The sequence below is a fragment of the Equus przewalskii genome, chromosome 7 (assembly GCF_037783145.1).
Source record: "Equus przewalskii isolate Varuska chromosome 7, EquPr2, whole genome shotgun sequence".
Lineage (NCBI taxonomy): Eukaryota > Metazoa > Chordata > Mammalia > Perissodactyla > Equidae > Equus > Equus przewalskii.
In genome coordinates, this window is record NC_091837.1 from 25,044,596 (window position 1) to 25,067,688 (window position 23,093).

General features: G+C 53.0%; 2 protein-coding genes across 5 annotated transcripts in view; one reads left to right on the top strand and one right to left on the bottom strand.

Moving 5' to 3' along the window:
- DNAH10 (dynein axonemal heavy chain 10) overlaps window positions 1–15,274 on the top strand; it is a 137,179-nt gene extending 121,905 nt beyond the window's left edge. The window contains exons 63-79 of the mRNA XM_070629287.1: window positions 721–1,000; window positions 1,703–1,932; window positions 2,947–3,220; window positions 4,774–4,878; window positions 5,282–5,436; window positions 6,055–6,209; window positions 7,537–7,720; window positions 8,358–8,558; window positions 9,207–9,416; window positions 9,594–9,689; window positions 10,410–10,581; window positions 11,042–11,173; window positions 11,344–11,555; window positions 11,643–11,810; window positions 12,998–13,178; window positions 14,298–14,443; window positions 14,946–15,274. Coding sequence (XP_070485388.1) covers window positions 721–1,000; window positions 1,703–1,932; window positions 2,947–3,220; window positions 4,774–4,878; window positions 5,282–5,436; window positions 6,055–6,209; window positions 7,537–7,720; window positions 8,358–8,558; window positions 9,207–9,416; window positions 9,594–9,689; window positions 10,410–10,581; window positions 11,042–11,173; window positions 11,344–11,555; window positions 11,643–11,810; window positions 12,998–13,178; window positions 14,298–14,443; window positions 14,946–15,092 — 3,048 coding nt within the window. The 3' untranslated portion in view covers window positions 15,093–15,274. The remainder of the gene's footprint in view (window positions 1–720; window positions 1,001–1,702; window positions 1,933–2,946; window positions 3,221–4,773; window positions 4,879–5,281; window positions 5,437–6,054; window positions 6,210–7,536; window positions 7,721–8,357; window positions 8,559–9,206; window positions 9,417–9,593; window positions 9,690–10,409; window positions 10,582–11,041; window positions 11,174–11,343; window positions 11,556–11,642; window positions 11,811–12,997; window positions 13,179–14,297; window positions 14,444–14,945) is intronic.
- A 744-nt stretch (window positions 15,275–16,018) lies between these two features.
- The window catches only part of CCDC92 (coiled-coil domain containing 92), a 31,433-nt gene continuing 24,358 nt past the window's right edge, over window positions 16,019–23,093 (bottom strand). For all 4 annotated transcript variants that reach the window (XM_070629293.1, XM_008544592.2, XM_070629292.1 and 1 more), the window contains 3 exons: window positions 21,372–21,518; window positions 20,763–20,804; window positions 16,019–17,413 (listed from right to left, as the gene is read on the bottom strand). In XM_070629293.1, the coding sequence (XP_070485394.1) occupies window positions 16,638–17,413; window positions 20,763–20,804; window positions 21,372–21,501 (948 nt within the window). In that variant the 5' untranslated portion in view covers window positions 21,502–21,518 and the 3' untranslated portion in view covers window positions 16,019–16,637. The remainder of the gene's footprint in view (window positions 17,414–20,762; window positions 20,805–21,371; window positions 21,519–23,093) is intronic.

Below are 23,093 nucleotides of genomic sequence, written 5' to 3' on the forward strand. Positions count from 1 at the left end.
GTTTACCTTCCCCTCTGTTTTCTGTCCCTGCTCCCGGGTGCATTCCAAGGTCGGGGGAGCATCTGCCTCTAAAGTTCGCACACAGCTCAAGTGGGACAAATATCATTACTGCAGGAATGTCCCTGACCTCCCCCTTCCCTCGGCCCGCTGGAGAGTTCTGAGACTGCCAGCTCCCTCCCAACCCCCAAGCCCACTCCCACTCCCACTCCCATCTCTTAAAGAGGGAGGACCCCAGCCTGTGGGGAGAGAGAGGAAGTAAAGTAACATCATAAAAGAGAGTGGAGGGGAAGCGGGGAGGGGAACCCCAGGGGCTGGGATAGAGGAAAGGTTTTTTCTGATGTTTTGAGGAAAGAGATATCAAAGCAGTCCTTAGGTTTGAGGGAAGTGAGTAAAAGAGGAAAGAGGATTAAAGCAAAAATTGTTGTGGGCTCTGTGTTTAGATCCCTTTTGAGGTTTTCTGAGAGATGTAGTAAAATTCTCTCCTAATTACTTTGGCTGCTGAACTGTGCTTTTTGAATGGGAGGCTGCTCGGAGCCTGAACCTCACGGGTTTCTGGGTTTATACGGGTTACATGCTCTGCTTCTCTCCCTGTCTTTTTTTCCCTCCGGCTCCCCTCAAGCTTCTGACATGTTTGCTCTCCACTTCCAAGGCATTCTCCCGTATATGTGGCAAGGGCACGTGCAGGGGTCTGACCTTCACATCTGCTTCCCTGTCTTCCAGGTCGCTTCCTTCAATGACCCCGACTTCCTCAAGCAGCTGGAGATGTCCATAAAGTATGGGACTCCTTTCCTGTTCCATGATGTGGATGAGTACATCGATCCTGTGATTGACAACGTCTTAGAAAAAAACATAAAAGTCTCCCAAGGACGGCAGCTCATCATCCTGGGAGACAAGGAAGTGGACTACGATTCGAACTTCCGACTGTATCTAAACACCAAGCTGGCCAACCCCAGATACTCCCCCTCAGTGTTCGGGAAGGCCATGGTGATCAATTACACCGGTAAGAGTGTACAGAGCCTCAGTGGCCGATTAAGGTGGTGACCACGGAGACCACGCCCTGAGATCAAGGCTTTTAGGGGACGTCATTTCATTCAGTGACCCCAGATCATTCTCTCATAATCACATCTTAACTGGTCGGTTTTTAATGATGGAGCAACCCCTGGACAGTTTAGGGCCCTTTGGAAGGCCATGAGTTGCGTGTCTTGAGGGGTGCTGAGTGTGGACCATGGAGCTCACATATTCACGCTGGGAGTGGGGTGACACCCCTTTCTGCTGGGGCGGGAAGTAGTTCTATATTTGCGTATTTAAATATATGGCATGATTTTGGATTTTTCCCCTTCCTCTCGATTGAATTCTGTTAGGAATGGGATGGTTGTCATACGGGTTCTTAAATAGGTTAATCAGGTTTAGGAGCCTCCAACTAGGGTTCCCCAATACGTGGAGTCCTGCATTTTATCTTGATCCATCTTTGCTCTGTGGTCCACCGCTCTGTGTAGCAGTGTGTCCCTTTTGTTCTGTCTGGTATTTTTCTCCTTGTGGCTTTAGAGTGACCTTGGTAGGAGAGTGGGTCCTCGTGTTCCTGAGATGCTGGCTTGGACCCACCCTCAGCTTGCCCCAGGCACAGCTGTGTCACAGCCGAGAAGACACAGTGACCAGCCTGTCGGGGGGACACGGCAGTGAGGGCCCCCCTTGCTCCCCACAGTCACCCTGAAAGGCCTCGAGGACCAGCTGCTGAGCGTGCTGGTGGCCTATGAGAGGCGAGAGCTGGAGGAGCAGAGAGAGCACCTCATCCAGGAGACGAGCGAGAACAAGAACCTGCTGAAGGATCTGGAAGATTCCCTCCTTCGGGAACTGGCGACCTCCACGGGGAACATGCTGGACAACGTGGAGCTGGTGCAAACCCTGGAGGAGACCAAAGCCAAAGCTACGGAGGTGTGAGCCGCATGGAGATGCGCTGAGCCGGGGATGGGGGGTGCGGCTGTCCTGGGTACTCCTTTGGTGTGACGGTCTCCCCATCTGCTCAAGGAGAAAAGGGGACTCTGTGATCTCAGAGGCTCATTCATGCTCCTGGGTCTTAGTCGCTGAGGGTTTGGGGTGGGGGTGGAGGAAGAGAAACATCGATCTGTGCTCTCATCAGATTTGGGCTTTGAGTCATCTGAAGGTTTGCCTGATGAGAAAAGGCCATCTCTATTGGGGAGGGGAGTCCTAAAGGTATTTCCAGGGACCCTTGTGCATCAGGTCAGCCTCTTTCAATTGAGAGTGATAGAAAACCCAACTCGACTTGGCTTAAGTCAAAAGGGAATTTATTGGCTTAGAAAACAGAAAAGTCCAGGGATGGCTTCAGGCAGGGCTGGATCCAGGACTCCAAACATATCATCAGGACTGTTTCTCTCCATTTCTGGGTCTGGGCCTTCTCCTGGGTTGGCTTCATTTTCTGCCTCCCCATGGAGCCAAGCTCCCCTCATGGTTACAAGATGGGTCTGGCCTCATGTCCCCTCAGGTTCAAGTCCAAAGGGAAGAGTGAGAATCTGGTCCTGTCCCTATCCTGAAGGTTCTGGGAGTCACTTAAGTCACGTGCCCACCCCAAATCAATCCCACAGGCTGGGGATGCCATGCGTGGATTGGTTGGGCCTGGGTCACATGATCCTCTCCTAGAGTTGGGGTGGAGCCCCACACTGGAATGAAAGGGGCAAGTTGTGAGTCTCCAAATGAAAGTCAGGACTCTTATTAGAAGAGGCGGCCCCGGGTGCCAGGGAGCCAAGCCACAAATATTGACCATATCTTGCAAGAGGGGGTGCTCTTCAGATCCCCGTGAGCATGCGTGGTCTCTTTGCTGCCGCCTCCCACTCCCGCCCTCCGCCTCCTTACTTTCTTGCCCGTTTCATGTCTTCCTGGTTATGGGTGTAAGTCTTCCTGTTTCCATGACAACGTGCATCTTTTCTTTAGGTATCAGAGAAGCTCAAGCTGGCAGAGAAGACAGCCTTGGACATCGACAGGCTGCGGGACGGCTACCGGCCGGCCGCCAGGAGGGGGGCCATCCTGTTCTTCGTGCTGTCCGAGATGGCCCTCGTGAACTCCATGTACCAGTACTCCCTGATGGCCTTCCTGGAGGTCTTTGGGTTGTCACTTAAGAAGTCGCTGCCCGATTCCATTCTTATGAAGCGACTGAGGAACATTATGGACACACTGACCTTCAACATCTATAACTATGGTTGCACGGGTGAGCACCTCCTCAGGCAGATCAGGACAAATGCGCCCCGTGTGTGCACCTCTGGGCTCTGTCTGTCCAAACCTCCTCTTCTAGAAGGACATCAGGCAGACTGGATTAGGGCCACTCTAATGGCCTCATTTTAGCTTACTCACCTCTTTAAAGGCCTTATCTCCAAACAGTCACATTCTGAGGTGCTGGGCATTAGGGCTTCAGCATCCGGATCTTTATTGTTGTTAGTGCGGTGGAGTCAGTCTCGACTCCCAGCGCTCGCGCACAGCAGACCAGAACCCTGCCCGGTCCTTTTGCGCCATCCTCTCCCCTTCCGGTGCCATCTCAGACAATGCTCTGCTGCCACTCACAGGGTTTTGTGGCAAAGTTTTTCAGAAGTGGGTGGCCAGGTCCTTCTTTCTAGTCCACCTTGGTCTGGAAGCTCTGCTGAAGCCTGTCCACCATGGGTGACCTGCTGGTATTTGAAATACCAGTGGCATAGCTTTCAGCATCACAGCGACACACAGCCACCACAGTATGACAGCCGACAGCTGGGTGATGTGTGCTTGACCGGGACACACACCTGTGCCACTGCAGTGAGAGTGCCTGCTTTTCTCTGGGGATCATTTGATGTCCCCTTCGTGAAGGGTTGCTGAGCAGCTGAATGCTTTTACACCGTAGGCTCTGGACCACCAGGGCTGGCTACAGGGATCTGGGGACAAGTCAGCCGATGCCAACTGGACGGGAAAAAGGTTGAGGACTATTGTTCCCATAGGGCTCCCTTAAGTAGCCGACCCTTCCTTCTAACACACATAAAGTAGAATTGAAATCACAAAGTTTGACTTACACATTTTTTCCAGGAACAGATTTCTTGGGTTAAACAGAATCACACATTTTTTCCAGGAACAGATTTCTTGGGTTAAAAAAAAACAAGAACTCTAGTATTTTGCGTCCGTCTATCGGTAAAGAGTCTGTGGATGGAATGTGCGTACTCTACAACAGACACTGCTAACCGTGACCCTCAGGCCACACGCGGCCCGCGGCCTGCTGCTGGAAATGACGTCTTATTGGCACATGGCCACACCCATTTGTCATATTGTCTCTGGCTGCTTTCACACTGTAACGGCAGAGTTGAGTAGATAGGACAGAGCCCACCTAGCCTGTGAAGCCAGAAATATTTACTATCTGGCCCTTTATAGAAAGTTTGCTGACAGCTCTTCTAGACAAGAACAGGGAGGAACTTCCACTTAGAGCCGGGCAAACGACCAGCTTTTCACAGAGAAGGTGGCTCTGTCCCTCCGTCATCCAGTCCTTGTCCGCTCTTCAGCCCCGCCCTCCTCTCCCGCAGACGTGGGGATGCACACGAGAGAGCGGCACGGCCGGCTGCACGCGTGGGCACACCATGTCAACTTTCTGCACTCAGATGTGTTCGTGGATGTCACATGTGAACAGGGCTAAATGCAACCGGGCAGTTGGGTGTTCCATCTCATTTCTCTTAAATTTAACCACGTCGTGCGTAAGAGACTCAGTTTTTAAAACAAACTTATCAATACCCATCTGTTGTTTCTCTTCAGGGTTGTTTGAGAGGCACAAGTTACTCTTTTCTTTCAATATGACTATCAAGATAGAGCAAGCAGAAGGGCGAGTCCCTCAGGAAGAATTAGATTTCTTTTTAAAAGGTAATGAATTTGCCTTGTTTCATTCGTCCTAACTCCCTTGACCCACGTTGCACATGTATATACATCTGTTCATTAAAACAAACACCACCAGAAGTTCTCCTTAAAACGTGGCTTCCAACAGCACTGCTTTATTAAATATTTCTGTTGACAGTGCAGCTTCAGAAATGGTTCTGGTTCACTCAGACCAACCAGCCTCCGCCTCGAGGCTGCCGAGGCTGGAAGCCGCGCTGAGCCTGCCTGCGGGGCCCCGGGCAGGGACAGGGCAAGCCCGCACCTCCTGCTCTTGCCAGTCCTCTCTCGAGAAACGGATTTTTCCCAAAAGTGAGGGAAGTCCGAGCCCTCAGCTGCTTACTGTCCGTGGTATGTTGGTGTTGGCTGTTTACTTCTCTTCTGTTGTGATTAGGAAACATTTCCCTGGAGAAAAGCAAACGAAAAAAGCCCTGTGCTTGGTTATCCGACCAGGGATGGGAAGATATCATTCTTTTATCAGAAATGTTTTCGGCTAACTTTGAGCATCTTCCTGATGACGTTGAGAAACACCTGGCTGTCTGGCAGGAGGTGAGCGCACGTTCTCTTGCTCCTCTTTCCCTTCCCTACATGTCACTAATCTCCAAACTTCAACTGTAGCCTAACTCCATGTGAGCAAAAAGATAACACTTTGAGACCCATTCAGACTGTAGTCAGTGCCCTCTGACTCCCCGGATGGAACTCTCCTTTATCTTGTTCAGCTAGCTTTGTGGGAGAACCATCCATCTATCTGTCCATTTGTCTATCCATCCATCCATCCATCCATCCATTCATCCATCAATCCATCTGTCTATCCATCCATCCACCCATCCGTCCATCCATCCATTTGTCCGTCCATCTGTCCATCCATCCATCTGTCAATCCATCCATCCATTCATTGGTCTAAGAAATATTTATTAAGCATCTACCATGGACCACGTCCCTTGGTGGGCACTGGGACTCAACACTGAGTAACACTCATCCCTCCCTTCCTGAAGTTCATAGTGTTTTAGGGAAGAAAATGACAAATCTCACTAGAAGTGGCCTTGAGGTTCAGACACTTCTATAGATTTTATCCCCTTACAGTGGCTTTTGGGGAGCTTCACATAAAAATGGGGGCCTATCTCATGTCTGAGTTGAACCAGCATGGATGTTCTTTGCTTTTCCCAGTGGTATGACCTGGATTCACTTGAGCAGTTTCCATTCCCCCTGGGTTACGATAAAAACATCACCCCTTTCCAGAAGTTGCTTATTTTGCGCTGTTTCCGTGTGGATCGGGTATATCGGGCGGTGACCGACTATGTGACTGTAACAATGGGAGAGAAGTAAGTGTATTATTTATGTTTGCTTGGCTCTTCCTGTGGGGTCATCCACCCTGGACTCACAGACGGCAGTGGTTGGTCAGCTCCCAGGAGAACTGTCACAGGCCTGTCTGTGAGCATTATTTAATAGCCACTCTGGAATGGTGCTATTCAAGAGAAATACAGTGTGAACCACATAGGTAACTGCAAGTTTTCTAGTAGGCACATTCAAAAAGAAGCAGATGTAGGGCTGGCCTGGTGGCACAGTGGTTAAGTTCGCACATTCTGCTTTGGTGGCCTGAGGTTCACCAGTTTGGATCCCGAGCACAGACCTACCGGCCGCTTATCAAGCCATGCTGTGGCAGGCATCCCACATATAAAGTAGAGGAAGATGGGCACGGATGTTAGCTCAGGGCCAGTCTTCCTCAGCAAAAAGAGGAGGATTGGCAGTGAATGTTAGGGCTAAGCTTCCTCAAAAAAAAAAAAAGAAGCAGGTGAAATTAATTTTAATAACATTTATTTAACTCAATATATTAAAATATTATCATTTCAATATGTAATCAATGTAAACATTATTGAGATATTTTACACATTTTTTTTTGGTCTTAAGTCTTCAAAATCCTGTGTGAATTACACTTATAGCGTATCTCAGTTTGGACTAGCCACGCTTCAGGCGCTCAGTAGCCACATGTGCCTAGTGGCTACCATATTGGATAACAGAGCTCTAGAACTGAGTGCAAAGCCAGACAGATAACTTGGAGTTGCAAACTCAAATATGCCTTCATGACTGGCCGGTGACAGAAATGAGTGAATGACGCTGGGTGGGGACTGTGGCAAACTGGAGAGGTCAAGTCCTGGTCCCTAGGGGCAGCTTTCCCTTAACTCCTGCTGACCGGATACCAGGTGGCAATGGCGACCCAGACCCTCTGACCCTGCAAAAGCAGCTAGAAATTTGGATTTCTACCTGAAATCTGCCACTCTTTATGTATTTGGAACTAATTTTTAAAAAGTCTGGAGACGTGGACTATTCAGGACATGCCTGTGAAGTTGTCACTGTGGAACCTCTGGGTTTTGTGGGAAGGGGCGGCCCCGTCAGGAGGCCCCCAGCTCAGCATAGATCTACTGAAGTCAACGCAGATGTGCCGAGCTGTGCTAGAAGGATGCAGAGCGGTCCCTGTCCCTCAGGAGTTTACCATCCAGTGGGTGAGATGTGTGAAAACTGGATTCTAAAACAAGGAGGACTGTGCAGAGAGCTATACCAGAGGGAAGTCCGAAGGTTCTGGATGCTGGGAGGACAGAGCACTGGAGCCGTCCTCCCGGGAGGACCATCCACTTCTCTGTCTTTCTCCAGGTACGTGCAGCCCCCGATGATCAGCTTTGACGCCATCTTGGAGCAGAGCACCCCAAACTCGCCCATTGTGTTCATCCTGAGTCCTGGCTCTGACCCTGCCAGTGACCTTATGAAATTAGCCGAGCGAAGTGGTTTTGGAGGAAACCGCCTCAAATTCCTTGCCATGGGTCAAGGTCAAGAAAAGGTAATTTGTTGTTGGAAGGAACAAGCTCTGAATTTGGGGTGGGCTCCGGCCTCTGTAGGAATGAGTTGACATCTGGTTTTAAACTAAGAGTGCCACTCCACACACGAGCTTGATGCACTTCCGGTCTACAGAGCAGGAATCAAATGCTGGAAGGATGACAATAACAGTATCGTCCTAGATCTGACATTCTCTGATTGCCCAACCTTGCGCCATCACTGTGTTCTGCTGTTTTCAATGCCCTTTCCCACACAGTCATTATTCCCTTCAGTCTTTGCAACAACCCTGTTATGGACCAGGGCTGTCATTGCCCCAGTGACATGGCCAAGAAGTGGTGAGGGTGCAGGTGCGACAGTGTCTGAGAAGTTGAACTCCTTAGGAACAAGGGAGGCCAATGAGTGTACCGTGCTCACTCATCTTCAGGGATGTGACAGCCCCGTGGACAGAGGCAGCCCGGAAGGAATTCTGAAAGCTTGTTTCTTTGAAGGCTCCCTCTGTAGCTCCTGGGTCACTGGCTTCTTTCTGGCTTCTAGTGGAGTAGCCATGACTCCTCTGGGGGCTTGGAGTGGGTCTCTGGGACAGCAGGGGGTTGGCGTGGCACTGGGACACCAGTTCTTCTCTTCTCTCCCCTGCGGTGCAGCTGGCTCTGCAGCTGCTGGAGACGGCGGTGGCTCGCGGGCAGTGGCTGATGCTACAGAACTGCCATCTCCTGGTCAAGTGGCTGAAGGATCTGGAGAAGTCCCTGGAGAGGATCACCAAGCCCCACCCAGACTTCCGCCTGTGGCTTACCACGGACCCCACCAAGGGCTTCCCCATTGGGATTCTGCAGAAGTCCTTGAAGGTCTGGCTTCAGGAAGAACCCTGATGTACCCACAGCCCAGTTCCTCGGCTCACTACCATTTTGGGGTGTGTGTGTGTGTGTCTGTGAGCGTGAGTTTAGAAGTAAACCTAGGGTACAACTGGAAACTCATTGGGTGGCAGTTAAGACTCCCAGGTCTGTCTTTATCCCTTCTGCATGTACCCAACACAATATCCAGGTTCGTTTTCACCCACTTCACATTCCTTAAACCTTTTTCTGTCTAATGATGGGCCTGCTGACATCTGCAGTAGACTAGTAGTTGTGTGCACAGGTCTGACTGGTTTGCATGCCCCGTTTAATTTATCCTCCAGAGGATGTTTTGGGAAAGGTTTTGTCATCTCTCTCCATCTCCAGGACAGGTGGAGGGAAAACCGAGCTGCTTTCATGTTACGTTTGAGGGTGAAGAACCTTCCCTGGGTCATTTGATGAGCAAGTGGCAGAGCTAGAACGACATCTAGTCCCTTAACTTCTTCACCCGGGCCCTTAAGAAGAGACTTGCTACTCAGGGGACAGGAGAGATGGCTACGTAAAGACGAAGGAAAAGCCAAGAAGCCTACATTTTGCACACTCTTCAAAGCTGCACTTATGGGTCAGCGGTTTCCATCACAGTTTGTCCTTCTCTTCTGACAGGTTGTCACGGAGCCACCCAACGGGCTGAAACTCAACATGAGAGCAACTTACTTCAAGATCTCTCCTGAAATGCTGGACCAGTGTCCACACCCCGCTTTCAAGTCCCTGGTCTACGTGTTGGCGTTTTTCCACGCTGTGGTGCAGGAAAGGAGAAAGTTCGGGAAGATCGGGTGGAACGTGTACTATGACTTCAACGAGTCTGACTTCCAGGTTAAGACACGCTGCTGCATCCCCTCCCTGGGAAACTTCCTCCATGGGCTTGTCTCATCCCCGCCCGTTCTGCCAAGTTAGCGACAGCCGAGTCGTTCCTGCCCACATCTGCAGAAGAGTCACAATGCGAGTGGCTGTGGCTTTGGGTATAACCCGGCCTGTCCGTCCTCTCCGAAGGTCTGCATGGCAATCCTGAACACGTACTTGACCAAAGCCTTCCAGCAGAATGACCCGAGGATCCCGTGGGGCAGCCTCAAGTACCTAATTGGAGAGGTAGGAGGGTCGTGGGGGGGCCCTTCCGTGGGCTGCCTCCCAGGGCGATGTGGGCTGTGGCCTGGTGCCCTTGTCCATGACCTCTGAGCCCTCAGTGGCTCACGTCTTGCTCCTGCTGCCCATCAGCTGAGTGCCTCTAGTCCCTGTGAAGTACCCCCTTCTCATCACCCCGTTGTTCTTTGTCCTAAGTGAGCGACACTCACGGGGAGGTTCTGGATTCATCGTGCCGGGGGCTCATGCTCTCTAGGAGTCGGCAGTGCCCCAGCCATGCCTCAGGCACGTCGTCAGAGCCTTGCTCCCATGGGTGGCGTGGAGGTCCACTCTGGAGACCGTGACTTTATCCAGAGCTCGTGGGGAAGCTTCCCCTGCACGTGGCTCAAACTGACATCACCATTGCCAGGTCAAACGGGGCTGCTGGCTTCTTTTGTCGGTTTTTTTGTTGTTGTTCACTCTATCTTGGTGATTTTGCAAATTCCATACTGGCTCCCAGCACTTCACGAGATCTGCTCACCCCCTCGGGCTCTGTGATTTTGTAAACAAGCCCTCTTGTGGACAGTGGGCCGAACCGTTCTGCGAGTCAGCACAGTTTGAGCTGCACAGTGGCCAGGCCGGCAGGAGGACACCTCAGGTCTTGACCCTGCACTAGCCTCTGGGCCCAGGACCTCAGGGTACACCTGGTAGGTTTCGGGTCCCAGCCGCTCTCATTGCCTGTAATGTCAGGTCATGTATGGAGGACGGGCCATCGACAGCTTCGACCGCCGCATCCTGACCACCTACATGGACGAGTACCTGGGGGACTTCATCTTCGATACTTTCCAGCCGTTCCACTTCTTCCGGAACAAGGAAGTGGACTACAAAATCCCCGCTGGTGATGAAAAGGACAAATTTGTTGGTGAGATTTCTCAGACATCAAAAAGTATTGTAAAAGTTTCTGCTAAGGGAGACGTTCATTTCAGCTGTTCTGTTTTCTGTGGTTGGCTCCATGGCTATTCCGACCCCTGTCCTGGTGGGGCTCCTTGGCTGGAGGGTGTGGTCTATTATGCCTTTTTAGGGGGCCCAGCTGGCTCTTCCTAGCCTCAGAGCTGATGGAGTTAGTTCAGATCTCCTGTTCTGGAATGATGGCAAATATATCAGATTCTGTCTGGAAGGGCAGAGTGGCCCCGGGAAGCTCACTGAGCCATTTTCATAAGAGAGAAACATAGCGCTGCATTGGACATGGTGGTGTAGAATTTTTATTTAAAAACACGTCACCCACCACTAAGCAGTGGAAATTAGTCTTGCATGTCTGGGGAGGTTGGGGCTGTCGAGGGTGCCTGGACGGTGTAACCTCTGCTTATTCCCTTTGATTACAGAAGCCATCGAGGCCCTCCCACTAGCCAACACGCCGGAAGTGTTCGGTCTTCATTCCAACGCTGAGATTGGCTATTACACTCAGGCGGCTCGAGCCATGTGGGCTCACCTGCTGGAGCTGCAGCCTCAGACAGGTAGCATCTACTGCGAGGACCGGATTATGGTGGTGAGGGTGGAAGGGTGCCGGCACAAAGTGCTGCTGTCAGTTCCTAGGGTTTCCATGCGGCTGGCGCCTTCCCAGGAGCCAGAAGGCTCAGGAGGCCCCGGTCCTGCTTGCTTTCCTCAAAGAGTGTCCTGGTTGTAGGGGAATCCAGCAGCGGCATCAGTCGAGATGATTACATTGGCCAAGTGGCCAAGGACATAGAAAACAAGATGCCCAAAGTCTTTGACCTGGACCTGGTCAGGAAGCACCTCGGGATAGGAATCTCCCCCACTTCGGTGGTGCTCCTCCAGGAGCTGGAGCGCTTCAACAAGCTTGTCCTACGGATGTCCAAGTCTCTGGCTGAACTTCAGAGGGTGAGCATGTTCCTAATGAGCAGGTTACCACCTACGTCGTGCCTGGCTTTCTGTTAGTCTTGACTGATTGCTCTTGATTCTAAACAGGCCTTGGCTGGAGAAGTTGGAATGAGCAATGAGTTAGATGATGTAGCGAGGTCTCTTTTTATTGGGCAAATCCCTAGCATCTGGAGAAAGCTTGCCCCTGACACCTTAAAGTCCCTTGGAAACTGGATGGTCTACTTCCTGCGGCGGTTCAGCCAGTACACGTTGTGGGTAAGTAAGAGACAGCGGTCTGTTCGTTGGTTCAAGGTTGAGCCTGGACCCCCTCTGACCACCTCCCGCCCCCTTCTCCCACGCCCAGTGGTACCTCTGTTAGCAGTCGGTTGTGTGCTCCGAGGCCAGAAATGGTCTCTGACTCTGCAAGCATACCTGTGTCTTTCTTCCTTTTCTTTTTTGTTTTTAAGATTTTGAAGCATATTTATGCACAACTTGCCTTATTCATCTAAGAGTCTATCTTGGCAATTGCTCCATCTAATTACATCTTTTTAGGGTACCCCATTTATTCCATCTCCTGTCCCCTGAGGGACATGTAGGTGGTTACCATTGGTTTTTTTCTTGTTCTTTCTTTTTTTCCCCCAGTACAAACAACAATCTGGTGCCCATGTCTTTGGATGCTCACATGAGTATATTCCACGGGTAAATTCCTACAGTGGCTGAGTTGGATCAGAGTATGTGCATTTTAAATTCTGGCAGTTCTTGTCAGATGTTTTTCTAGACAAGTTGAACCCACACTGTATACGAATGATTATTTCTTCACCTCTCTGAAACACTGTGTGTTCTTAATATTTTGGGTATTTTCTCCCTGATATGTAAGCAATAATATCTGTTTGGATGTGCATTTCTTTAATGATGGTGAGGCTGAGTGTATTTTACATACTTATAGACATTTCTCATTTCTTTCTCTGTGAATTGTCTTTTTGTATCTTGATTTCATTTTTATTGAGTTTTCCGCCTTTTTAAATTGATTTTTAAGAGCTCTTTGTATATCAAGGAAATTAGCCTTTTGTCTGCCAGTGTTGCAAACACTTTCCCAGCTTGTTCTGTCTTTTGACTTTGTTTATGGTATTTTTTCCATAGGGAAGTTTTACATTTCTATGTAATAGTCAAATGTATCAGTCTTCTTTTACAGCTTGTGGGTTTTGTACTCCCCACTCCAAGGTTATGACAACAGTCACTGGAGATTTGATGGGGTGCTTTCGTGGTTTTATTTTTTGTATCTAAATCTTTGCTCCATCTGGAATTTAGTGGTCCTTCCAAAGGGCTACCAGTTGTCCCAGCACCATCTTTTTGCCACTAAGGTGAACTATGTCTTTTATCATGAACTTGACTTCCAGTTGGCTTTGACCCTGGCATTTGACGGCAGCCCTCGGTTCCCACCAGCTGCTCTCCCTTCTCTCCAGGTCGCAGAGGGTGAACCCAGCGTGATGTGGCTCTCAGGGCTGCACATCCCAGAATCCTACCTCACGGCCCTGGTGCAGGCCACCTGCCGGAGGAATGGCTGGCCCCTGGACCGCTCCACCTTGTTCACACAAGTGACCAAGTTCCAAGATGCAGAGGAAGTGAATGAACGGGCAGGACAAGGTACTCGGCTCATTACGGATTGATAGCCTCTCATTTAGGGTCTCCCTCCCAGAGCCAGCCCTGAGTCAAAGCGACAAGCATAGTATGGGCCCAAATGGGCCAAGCCATGATTGAAAGTCAGACTCGTGCAGATACTGGCTGTGTCTGTGCACCATCCATGTCTTGATGTCTCTGAGGGTGAATACATATGTTTCTCTTCTGGTTTCTTTGAGACCTGGGTTGATGTCAGGGATTTCGAGAACTGAGCCATGTTCATCCTGCTCATTTGTGGGAAATGGGCTCCTACATCTTTCAAAGAACTGGATCTCCAGGTCGCTTCCCTGGGAACCTTGAGGGGCCAGGGGCATGGGAGCCAGAAAGCAGGATGGAGTAGGCAGAAATCATTAAATTATGCTATAGCCTGTCCTGTAGACACTGGGTACTGACTGTAAACTGTAGCTGGAAACTGCTGTTTCTGGGCCCTGTTGTCATAGTCGGAGGACGTTGAACTGCAAGCAACAAAAGGCCTCTCGAGCCAGCTGAAGGAGAGGGGATGCACGGGGCAAATTCTCAGGGAACGCTCACAGTCCCAGGTGGAGAGGGCAGCGAGGTCTCAGAGGGACTGGCAGGTGTCAGGGCCACCACTCTCTCTGGGCCGAATGACTGTCCTCACCTCTGCTCCTCTGCATGTCTGCTGTGTTCTCCTCCCCAGAGACCACTTTCTCTGTGAGGCTTCGACTTCCTGCCCCCCAGTCACTCTGGCTCGGGGCGTCTTGGGTTGCTGTGGTGCCCAACTGACTCTGAAGCTTTCATCTTTATAGCCTGGGGCCCACGGCCGTCTAAGTCTGTGTATCTTGGTACCAAATTGCTGGGGAGAGGTGACCATACCTTGCCCACTTCGCTGTGGCCATGGGGGAGGGTCATAGGGTCTTCAGAGCATCCCTCTGGGGGGCTGTTCCTCTAAAGGTGGGCAGGGCAGAAATAATGCCACCTCTTTTGGAAAAGGCCTGGGCTGTGTCTGGGGCAGGAGGACCAGTTAGTTATCTTTCTTTTGTTCCACATGAACATCTGACAGAGCTGTTACACAGTGGAATTACAGATGCCTCCGCGGACATCCTGGTCTCTTCCTGGTATCTCTAGGGTGCTTCGTCTCAGGACTCTATCTCGAAGGCGCTGACTGGGACATAGACAGAGGCTGTCTTATCGAGAGCAAGCCCAAGGTGCTGGTTGTCAACCTGCCGATCCTGAAGATCATCCCCATTGAAGCCCATCGCCTCAAACTGCAGGTGACAGGCCACGTCCACCTCGTGTCCCCTCTGCTCTTCTGCCTGTAGTTGTACACGAGGCGGGTTCAGACAGTCCTTCATTTTAAAACAGGGGCGCTTGACCCGCCCCCCCGGGTCGGGGAAGCCTGGGAGGCATGATAAAAGCCATAGAGCCACTGCTCAGGAAAATGTGCACGCGCACATGTGTGTGTGCAGAGACTTCCGCAGGAGGCACAGATTCAAGGTTAGAAGCCCGGGTCCAGACTACCTTCGGGAGAGCCTCCTCCTTGTGCAATCTGCTGGGCATCGCTTGAATCACAGAGTCGTTGCGTCTGGTGTGGGCGGCTCTGCCTGGCCGGATCCACTTGTAATGAGCGTATCTGGGGGAAGCCTCGTCTACACTAAGTGAGCGGGGGTTGCCCGCCCCGCCGCTCGTGAGGCCCGCACCCCAGCGCCGAGGTTAAGCTCCCCTCTCCGGGAGTGAGCCCTCTCACCTCTCCTCTCACATGCCCTTCCTTTGCAGAACACCTTCCGGACGCCCGTCTACACCACCTCCACGAGAAGGAACGCCATGGGCGTGGGCCTGGTCTTCGAAGCCGATCTCTTCACGGCGAAGCACATCTCCCACTGGGTGCTGCAGGGGGTGTGTCTCACCCTCAACTCGGACTGACCGCGGGGCCCGTGGCTGCCGAGGGCGCGCTGGGCACTCCTGAGGAAGGATCGAGGCCACTGGCATTTCCTGGGGCCTCTGGGGGGGTGGGACAGGGGTTGACACTGATTCTCCTTTCGTTTGGAATCAGCCATTTTCATCTCTTTCCATATAAATCAACCTGAATGGTATTTTTTTAAAAACTGTTTTTTAAAGATTCTGTGTATGCGAAAACTAATACTAGAGAGCATTTTAAGATGTGTTTTCTGTTCCTTCTCAGAGGAAACACTTGATCAGGCAGAAGTGCCTGGCGTGTCATTGGCACCAGCGAGAATGCAGGTTTTCAAGGGCCTGTGTCTGACAGTCCGGGTCTGTTCCACAGGTGCCTCTCTGGCAAGAGCTGTCCGCTGAGGTGTGGGGGGAGGGCCGAGGCCACGGGCGGGGTCAGGCGGGCCCCTCCCTGGGCTGATGACACCACAGTCACCACGGCCACTCCTCCCGGTCCCATCCGTCCGTCCGTGTGGAGCTCTGGGCGTGTGGGCAGCTGTGAACTCGCTGTTTAACGCCACACGAGCTCCTGCCCCAACCTGCCTGGGTCTGTGTGGTGCCGGGCGCAGACTTAGAACCTCCAGGATCGGCGGCTCCTGGGTGTCCCTTCCTTCGGTGCACCACGGGGCTAGCCTGGAGCCCTGGCCGGTGTGGCTGGAGGCGAGGAGCATCTGCCCAACGTCAGAAGCGCAGACCATTCTAAGGGATAGCTCTGGAAAGTGAGAGATTACAGGGCCTCCTCCTTCCGGCAGGGAGGCCGCCACGCCAGGGCCGCACCCCGGGGAGAACAGGGAGAGCAAGAACGCAGGTGTTCCCGGGGGCCTGCTCCTTCTCTCCCTCCCGCGGTCTCCCCGACCCTCCCTCCAGGTGGTTAATAAAAGACACAGAACAGAAAGAAGGCAGGTTTAGAAAATAAAGTTTGTTGGGATCTTGAACATTTTGGATAAAACTAACAAAAAATATGAACACACATTCAGGTTGTGGTGATACGAGGAGTAACGTCATCTTATTTAGTTCCCGTGACATACAGCTGCTCGGTTATCGGTGCCGCCCTGGGGGAGGTGTGTCAGGAGGTGACAGGGTCTCCAGGAGGCAGCGGGGGCTGCTCCGGACAGGCTGCCCTGAACCTGGAGGGACAGGTCAAGGTCGCTATGTGTTGCTCCGACTTTCTAATTAGGCGTGTGACTATCTGGCTTCGCTAACGTCGAGGGTAGTGCAGCCTGCGGCCTGCGCTCTGCCCACGAGCGCACTGAGATGCACGGACGGGGACCGAAAGCAAGCGACGCCGCACACGGGTGTCGGCCACAGCGATTAGTAGGTGCATATTCTGCAGCAGGGACACAATCATATTTTGGTGTCAGTAAGAGGGCAAGAGGAGCAGGAGGAGAATCATCTGTTGACAGGTCAAAAAAAAATTTGGCATGCATGGGAAAAAAAAAAAAAGAAAGGTGCGGACGAGTGTTTCCTAGGAGTGATCACAGTGCGTCAACGCCGAGGGCGGGGGGCGCCTGCCAGGCTTCACACAGTTCTGTCCGTCCCTGAGTGCTTCCTCACGACGTTGCCTCCGTTCACCTGGTCCACCGCCAGCGTCTCCACCTCGGGCTGGGCCTGCGGCGGGGCGCCGTGGTGGATGCGGTGTGCCACGCCCACGTGGGCCTTGTGCTGCTTCTCGCGGGCCGGGCTGTGCTGCTCGCCCGAGCTGCGTTCAGAAGCGATGGGGGGGATGACCAGGGGCCTCTCCTTGATGAGGTGGACCTCGGCTGACTCCCTGGCCAGCAGGAACGGCGTGGGGTCAGGCATGGCATCCACGGGCTCCCGCAAAAGTAGTTTGCGGCTCTCGGCCCCAAATCTGTAGACTTCCTCAAATTCAGGGTGCAGGGGGGCGGACAGGCTCTTTTTCATGCGGCGGCGGGGCGTTTCGGGCAGCTTGTCCTTGGGGGGCGCTGGCCTGTAGCTGGCCAGCACGGGGCTCCCGGACGGGCTGCCGTCGGAGGTGCCGCTGGAGCTCAGCAGCTTCCGCTTGGCGGCGTGCAGCTGGGCCGTCAGGTAGGCGATGGTGCCGGCGCGCTGCTCCAGCTCGCTGGACAGCATGCTCAGCTTGTGGCTCTTCACCTTGAGCTCCTCCAGGTACTTCTTCTCCCTCTCCTTGATGGTGTTCTCCAGCACCGCGATCATCGCGTTCTTCTGCTCCAGTTCTTTCAGCAGCTCATTGTTTTCGTCCTCCTTGAGTTTCAGCTGAGCTTCCAGTTCTTCACATCTTTTCTTTAGTTCACTGCTTCTAGAAGATCCATCTCCTGGAAGAAGAAGCCGAGCGGCCAGGTTAGGAATCCACCGAGCCGAGGCAGGGAGAGCTGTGTGTGGGAGGCCCCGTGCAGGCTGGCCTCGTGGCCCGTGTCGGGGTGAGCGTGAGGAAGAGGGGTGCTCAAAGGCCACACGGAAGGCAGGGCTGTGGGCCGGGTGTCCTGCACCCACCCTGGAGGCAGCAGCTTGGACCTAAGCCACGGCCCCCACCCCTAAGTCCTCTCCCCTCACCTGAGGGTGGGAGACCAGGTGGTCTCTGAGGCCCCTTCCAGCTCTTAGTTCTCTGGCTCACTGCATAAAAGAATGTCTCCAAATTTTAAGAATGCTGAAGTGAAAACAGGCATTTCCAGAGTGTGAGACCTCACCAAATACTTAGGATTAGAGTGGGCAGGTGCCTCCGCCTGCTCAGGTGATGTGTATTAAATGGCTGCTCCATTCAAAGCACATTTGGAAAGACAAATGTAAAGCCTCCCCAGGTCTAACATGCCAAGACTCTCAAGTTGCAGAGGAGACAGCATGTCTGGCTGCTGCCTTACCCCAACGACACTGGTCCCCTCTCTCGTCTCTTAGAGAGGTGTCCTTGTCTGTGCTCGGCCCTTGCCTCTGCCCGCCCTGCCTGAACACCATGTGGCCACTCCTGCGTGCCTCTCAGAGCCAGCCCTTCAGCAGATGTCAGTGCTGCCTCCCCTCCCCGTCCTCTAGGGACCTGGGGCCCACCTCCGGCCACCTTGGCCTCCCGCTTGCTGGCTGCAATTACATCACGCCCACGTTGGCACCCTGGCTCCACGCCCAGCACCACCGCCCTGCTCCTCCTCACATGCCTGGCTGGCCCTCCTCCTCGCCTGGCTCCTAGAAAGTTGGGGCTCTGTCCACTTCTTTCTAGGCTCTTCCTTGCTGATTGGGAACTCACCTGAGGGTCAGCTCCTAAGTCAGACTTCTGAGTGCTAATCCTACAGGTGGTGCCCATCAGACCTGCCCCTCAAGGCCAAGCATCTGCTCTCCTCCGGCATCTGTTTCCCCTGGGACTGCTCTGGCCCTCCCCCTCGATGCACACGCCCCTGAGGCCTCCCTGTCAGCTGGTCAGTCTCCCTGTCTCCCCTCTGTCTCCGGCTCCTGCCTCCTGGCCTTGGTCCAGCCTCCTTTCGGGTCTTCCTGTCTGCTTTCAGCCCATCCTGTGCTTAGCAGGCCGGTCACCCCTCTCAACAGTCCAGCCCCCGTTCAACAGCGGCTTCTCACTGCCGAATGAGCTCCACGCTGCAGAGTGCTTTCCAGTTCCTCACCTGTCCCCAGTGTCTTCTGCTTCCACTAAGCTTCCACCTTGCCCCCAAGCCCCTCTCTCTCGGTCTGTCTCTACCTCCATCCCCGACCCACCTCCAGACCTGTGTGTCTAAGCTCCTGGTATAACCACTCCCCCAGGCCCAGCCCCAGCGATGGGTGTGCACTGACCCCTGCCCTGGCCTTCCGCTCCCTTCCCAGGGCCTCGTCTGTCTGGCTGTTCCCCATCTGCCTCAGCCACGGCTTCTGTGCCGTGTTCTGTCAGCCAGACTCTGAGCACGCAAGGCTCCATGGGCCGTGGAACTGTTTTGTGCACAGCAATCTGTACATCACAAACTTACTGCAGTGAATTAGTGTATTCTTAAAAAATATGTGTCTGGGGCTGGCCCCGTGGCCGAGGGGTTAAGTTCGCGCGCTCCACTTCGACGGCCCAGGGTTTCGCTGGTTCGGGTCCTGGACGCGGACATGGCACCGCTCATCAGGCCACGCTGAGGCAGCGTCCCACACAGCACAACTAGAGGGACCCACAACTAGACTATACAAATATGTACTGGGGGCTTTGAGGAGAAGGAGAAGAAGGAGAGGAAAAGTTTGGCAACAGATGTTAGCTCAGGACCAATCTTTAAAAAAAAAAACTGTCCACGTGTGTGTGTGTGTGCGTGTGCGTGTGTGTGTGCGTGCGTGTGTGTGTGTGTGTGTGTGTGTGTGAGAGAGAGAGACATGTCAGTAAATGACCTCCTTAGAAAGGATGCAGCAATACTATCTTCCAGGAGATTTGTCTTTTTGGCCAGAAAGAAAAACAATGGATTCTGAAACGCAGTTTCAGAGGTAATGAGAGTGACAGAGACATGGAAGCACATGGCTCTGAGGCCACGTGGGCTGAGCCCTGCCACCCGAAGGGCTGGCTTTGGCATGGCACTCAGACTTGGTGCCCACTCATCTTCCCACCACGGCCTGCGGGGCAGCAGCCCAGGGCTGACACAGGGGCCTTGCCTTCAGCCCAAACCCAGGCTGCAGGGACCTCAGCCTCCTCCTGAGGGAGGTGTGTGGCCACTGAGACTCAACAGAAATGGCCCATGTCTTTCACAAGGAATCGGACACACTCATCCATAATAACTGTCATTGCGAAGCTATTTAGAAAAAGCTTTCTTGACTCAAACGTGGATTCTGCACTCTCCAAATCCACACCCTGGCCTGGGGAGCAGGCTGTTTGTAACAGGCCACAGAGGCCACAGTTTCTACCTCCTCTGCCCTGCTGCCATCAGGCTGATGTCCTCTGGGGTTCCCTGAGGTCCCTGAGGATTCCGGTCGGGGGAAGCATTTCTGGGCCTGCAGTGTAGAGAAAGATGCTCACCGATCCTTTGGGGGCTATCTAGTAGTTGATCACTCACTCAGCCAATATTTAGAGGGCACCTGCTCTGTGCCAGGTCCGAGGGACACAGAGGAGGCGGGGCCCTGCTCATTCTCCTCCATCTCTCTAGTTTAAATCACATCTATTTCTTTTTTTTTTTTTTTTTTTTTAAAGATTTTATTTTTTCCTTTTTCTCCCCAAAGCCCCCCGGTACATAGTTGTGTATTCTTCGTTGTGGGTTCTTCTAGTTGTGGCATGTGGGATGCTGCCTCAGCGTGGTCTGATGAGCAGTGCCATGTCCGCACCCAGGATTCGAACTAACGAAACACTGGGCCGCCTGCAGTGGAGCGCGCAAACTTAACCACTCGGCCACGGGGCCAGCCCCTCACATCTATTTCTTGATTACAGAGGGAACACACAGTCACTGTAGAAAAATCAGAATATCCAGAAAAACATATAATAGATATTCCAAATATATGTGTCAATCAAAAGACAATAAAACCACTCATTCCTCCCCCACCCACCAGCTGACAGCCCCTCCTAACACCCAGGCATCCAACTTCCTGCCATCTTTTCTCAGAGAGCTCTGGTCCCTGTGCAACCGCTCATAGTGACTGTGTTGTCTTTTAAGTGTGTAACGGGTGAAAACAAATGGCATCAACACGTGCAATGGAGGAAACAATACCATCATTAACTTCCGGGGCAGGGGTTCTTACCTGTCTGTTCCGAACTTTTGAGTGTCAGCTCATACGTTAAATCTAGAAAGGAAATCATATACATTAATTTTATGTGGTTACAGTATATTCCAAAACCTCCATCGGCTCTGAAAATGCAGCACTGATTCCCATGGTCAGCCCGTGAGTCCTGCCCAGACAGAGCAGGGCTCGGCAGCACTGGGGGCAAGGGTGAGAATGCAGAAGACATCAGCTGCCCGTACTTGCTAGGGCTCAGAGGGGAGGGACCTTCCCTTTGCCTAAAACACATCCCTACCATCCACAGTTAGCAGCTTGATCTATATATTACACTTTGGTCATCGGTTCCAAAACGCATTTTAAATTTTAACCACGGCATTCTGATCTTTTAAGTCCTCAGTGGGCCAAGAAATGGTTTTCCAGCTTCATGCTTGGTGCAATTTGATTAGGCAAAGAAAATGAGGTAAGGCACCCGAACGGACTCTGCGATGACGGGGTTAACCACATCAGGGAGAAGGGTCACCCCTTCTCCCTGCGCAGGAGCCTGGCCCCCATGCAAAACCGTCCTGACAACGGGTTCTGCTTTGCTCTGGCCGCAGGCCGGGAGCCGGCCCGGAGCTCGCGCCCTGGTACCTGTGCAGTGCTGCTGCAGCCGCCTGATCTCCGCGTGCAGCCCCTTGAGCGTGCTGGCGTGCTCCCGCTGCAGGAACAAGAGGTTCTTCTGCGCACTGTGCAGCTGGTTCTCCAGGTTCGTGGCTGCCATGCTGACACTCAGATGACCTGTGGGACACACAGACCCTGGTTGCTGGCCCTGACAAAGAGGGTCACGGGGTGGCAGGCTGGAAGGGGGTGCTGCCTGCTGCCTGCTGTCGGTGGCTCTGTGGGGTTGTTGGCAGTGTGAGGCCGGCTCTGGACACAGAGGGTCCATTAGATCCAGGGCTCCCGATTCCGATCCCAGCCTCTCCGCCCGCCGCCTGACTTCACCAGACTCTCTGCCCGCCGCCTGACTTCACCAGACTCTCTGCCCGCCGCCTGACTTCACCAGACTCTCCCAAAATCACTCTAGGGAGGTTTCTCCCACAGGGTGGGCGCCGACTGCCCCCTCACAGGAAACCTGGCGCCTGGGAGAGGGGTGAACTCTCCCTAGAAAGGGCATCTAGAGCTGGCTGAAGTGAGGAGCAGGAGCAAGAGGTGGGGAGAATCCCACAGGGAAGCCCCCTGGATTTCACAGAGCTGCAAGGAGCCCCACGTCCTTCTTGGGAAAGGGCCATGTGCTGGCTGCAGGAGCTGGAGTCTGTCCCCAAGCCCTGCCCCTGCTCCATCATGGCTTCAGTCATCAATCATCAGCCGCTCACTCAGGCCTCAGATTCTCCGCCTTTACTGTAACTCGAGAAATGTGGTGAAGTCCATTGGTCTTTCTGGAAAAGCCGCCAGAGTAATTCAAGATGCCTTGCACAGCACTGAAAAATGCAAAGGACAAAATGTGGACTATCTGCTTATAAATCACTCTGGTGAGCACAGAGCCTCGGGGCGCAGTCTTCCTAACCTATGCCAAGCGCTCTCCCCAGAGACACCGCCCCTCCCAAGGCTTCCGGGATGGGGCGCATTTGTGGATGGCGTGACGGGACGGTTCTGGAGATGACAACACACCGGGCGCTGTCACCACGTCGGGCGACACCAATCACCAGTGGCGTATTTACACCCCAGCTCTGGAGCTAGGAATAGTTTACAACTGCAACTCAGGACACTCACTTCCATTCACACACAAAAGCTTCCTGTCATCGCCTCAGGCCACAGGCTCCACTCCAAAGGCAAGTTAAGAAACCAAGAGAAGGAAACAGAAAGCGACAGATGGGGCAGTGAACGCTGACACATCCTGAAAAGGAGCAGGGTGGGGAAGAACAAAAGCAGGTTCCGGTCAGTTCCGGAAGGACAACGAGAGAAAGCAGGGAGACAGAGCCAGCGCAGTCCTGGGGGGCATCCATGCTCTGCCTTATTACGGGAGGCAAGCTGGCAAAGTGCCTCCAGAGCCTGAGGACTTACCACCCCTCTGACTTAGCAATTTCATCTCTAGGAGTCTGCCAAAGGGCAGGAATAGCTTCTGTGTGAGAGATGAGGCTGCAAGAGGGGTCTCACAGTGCAGTGTAGAGTCAGCAAAGACTGGAGACCACCTCCAATCCAACAGGAGGGACTGGCTATACAAGTGACAGCGATCATTTCTATGAAACACAGAGGAGATCTCCCCAGGCCTTTAACTCCACCTAAAATCTGGCTGCCAGGGACGCCAGAGCTGAGCACCCATCAAACAGAGCTTTCCACAGGAGAGCTGGAAGCAGCCTTGTGGCAGGAGTGAGA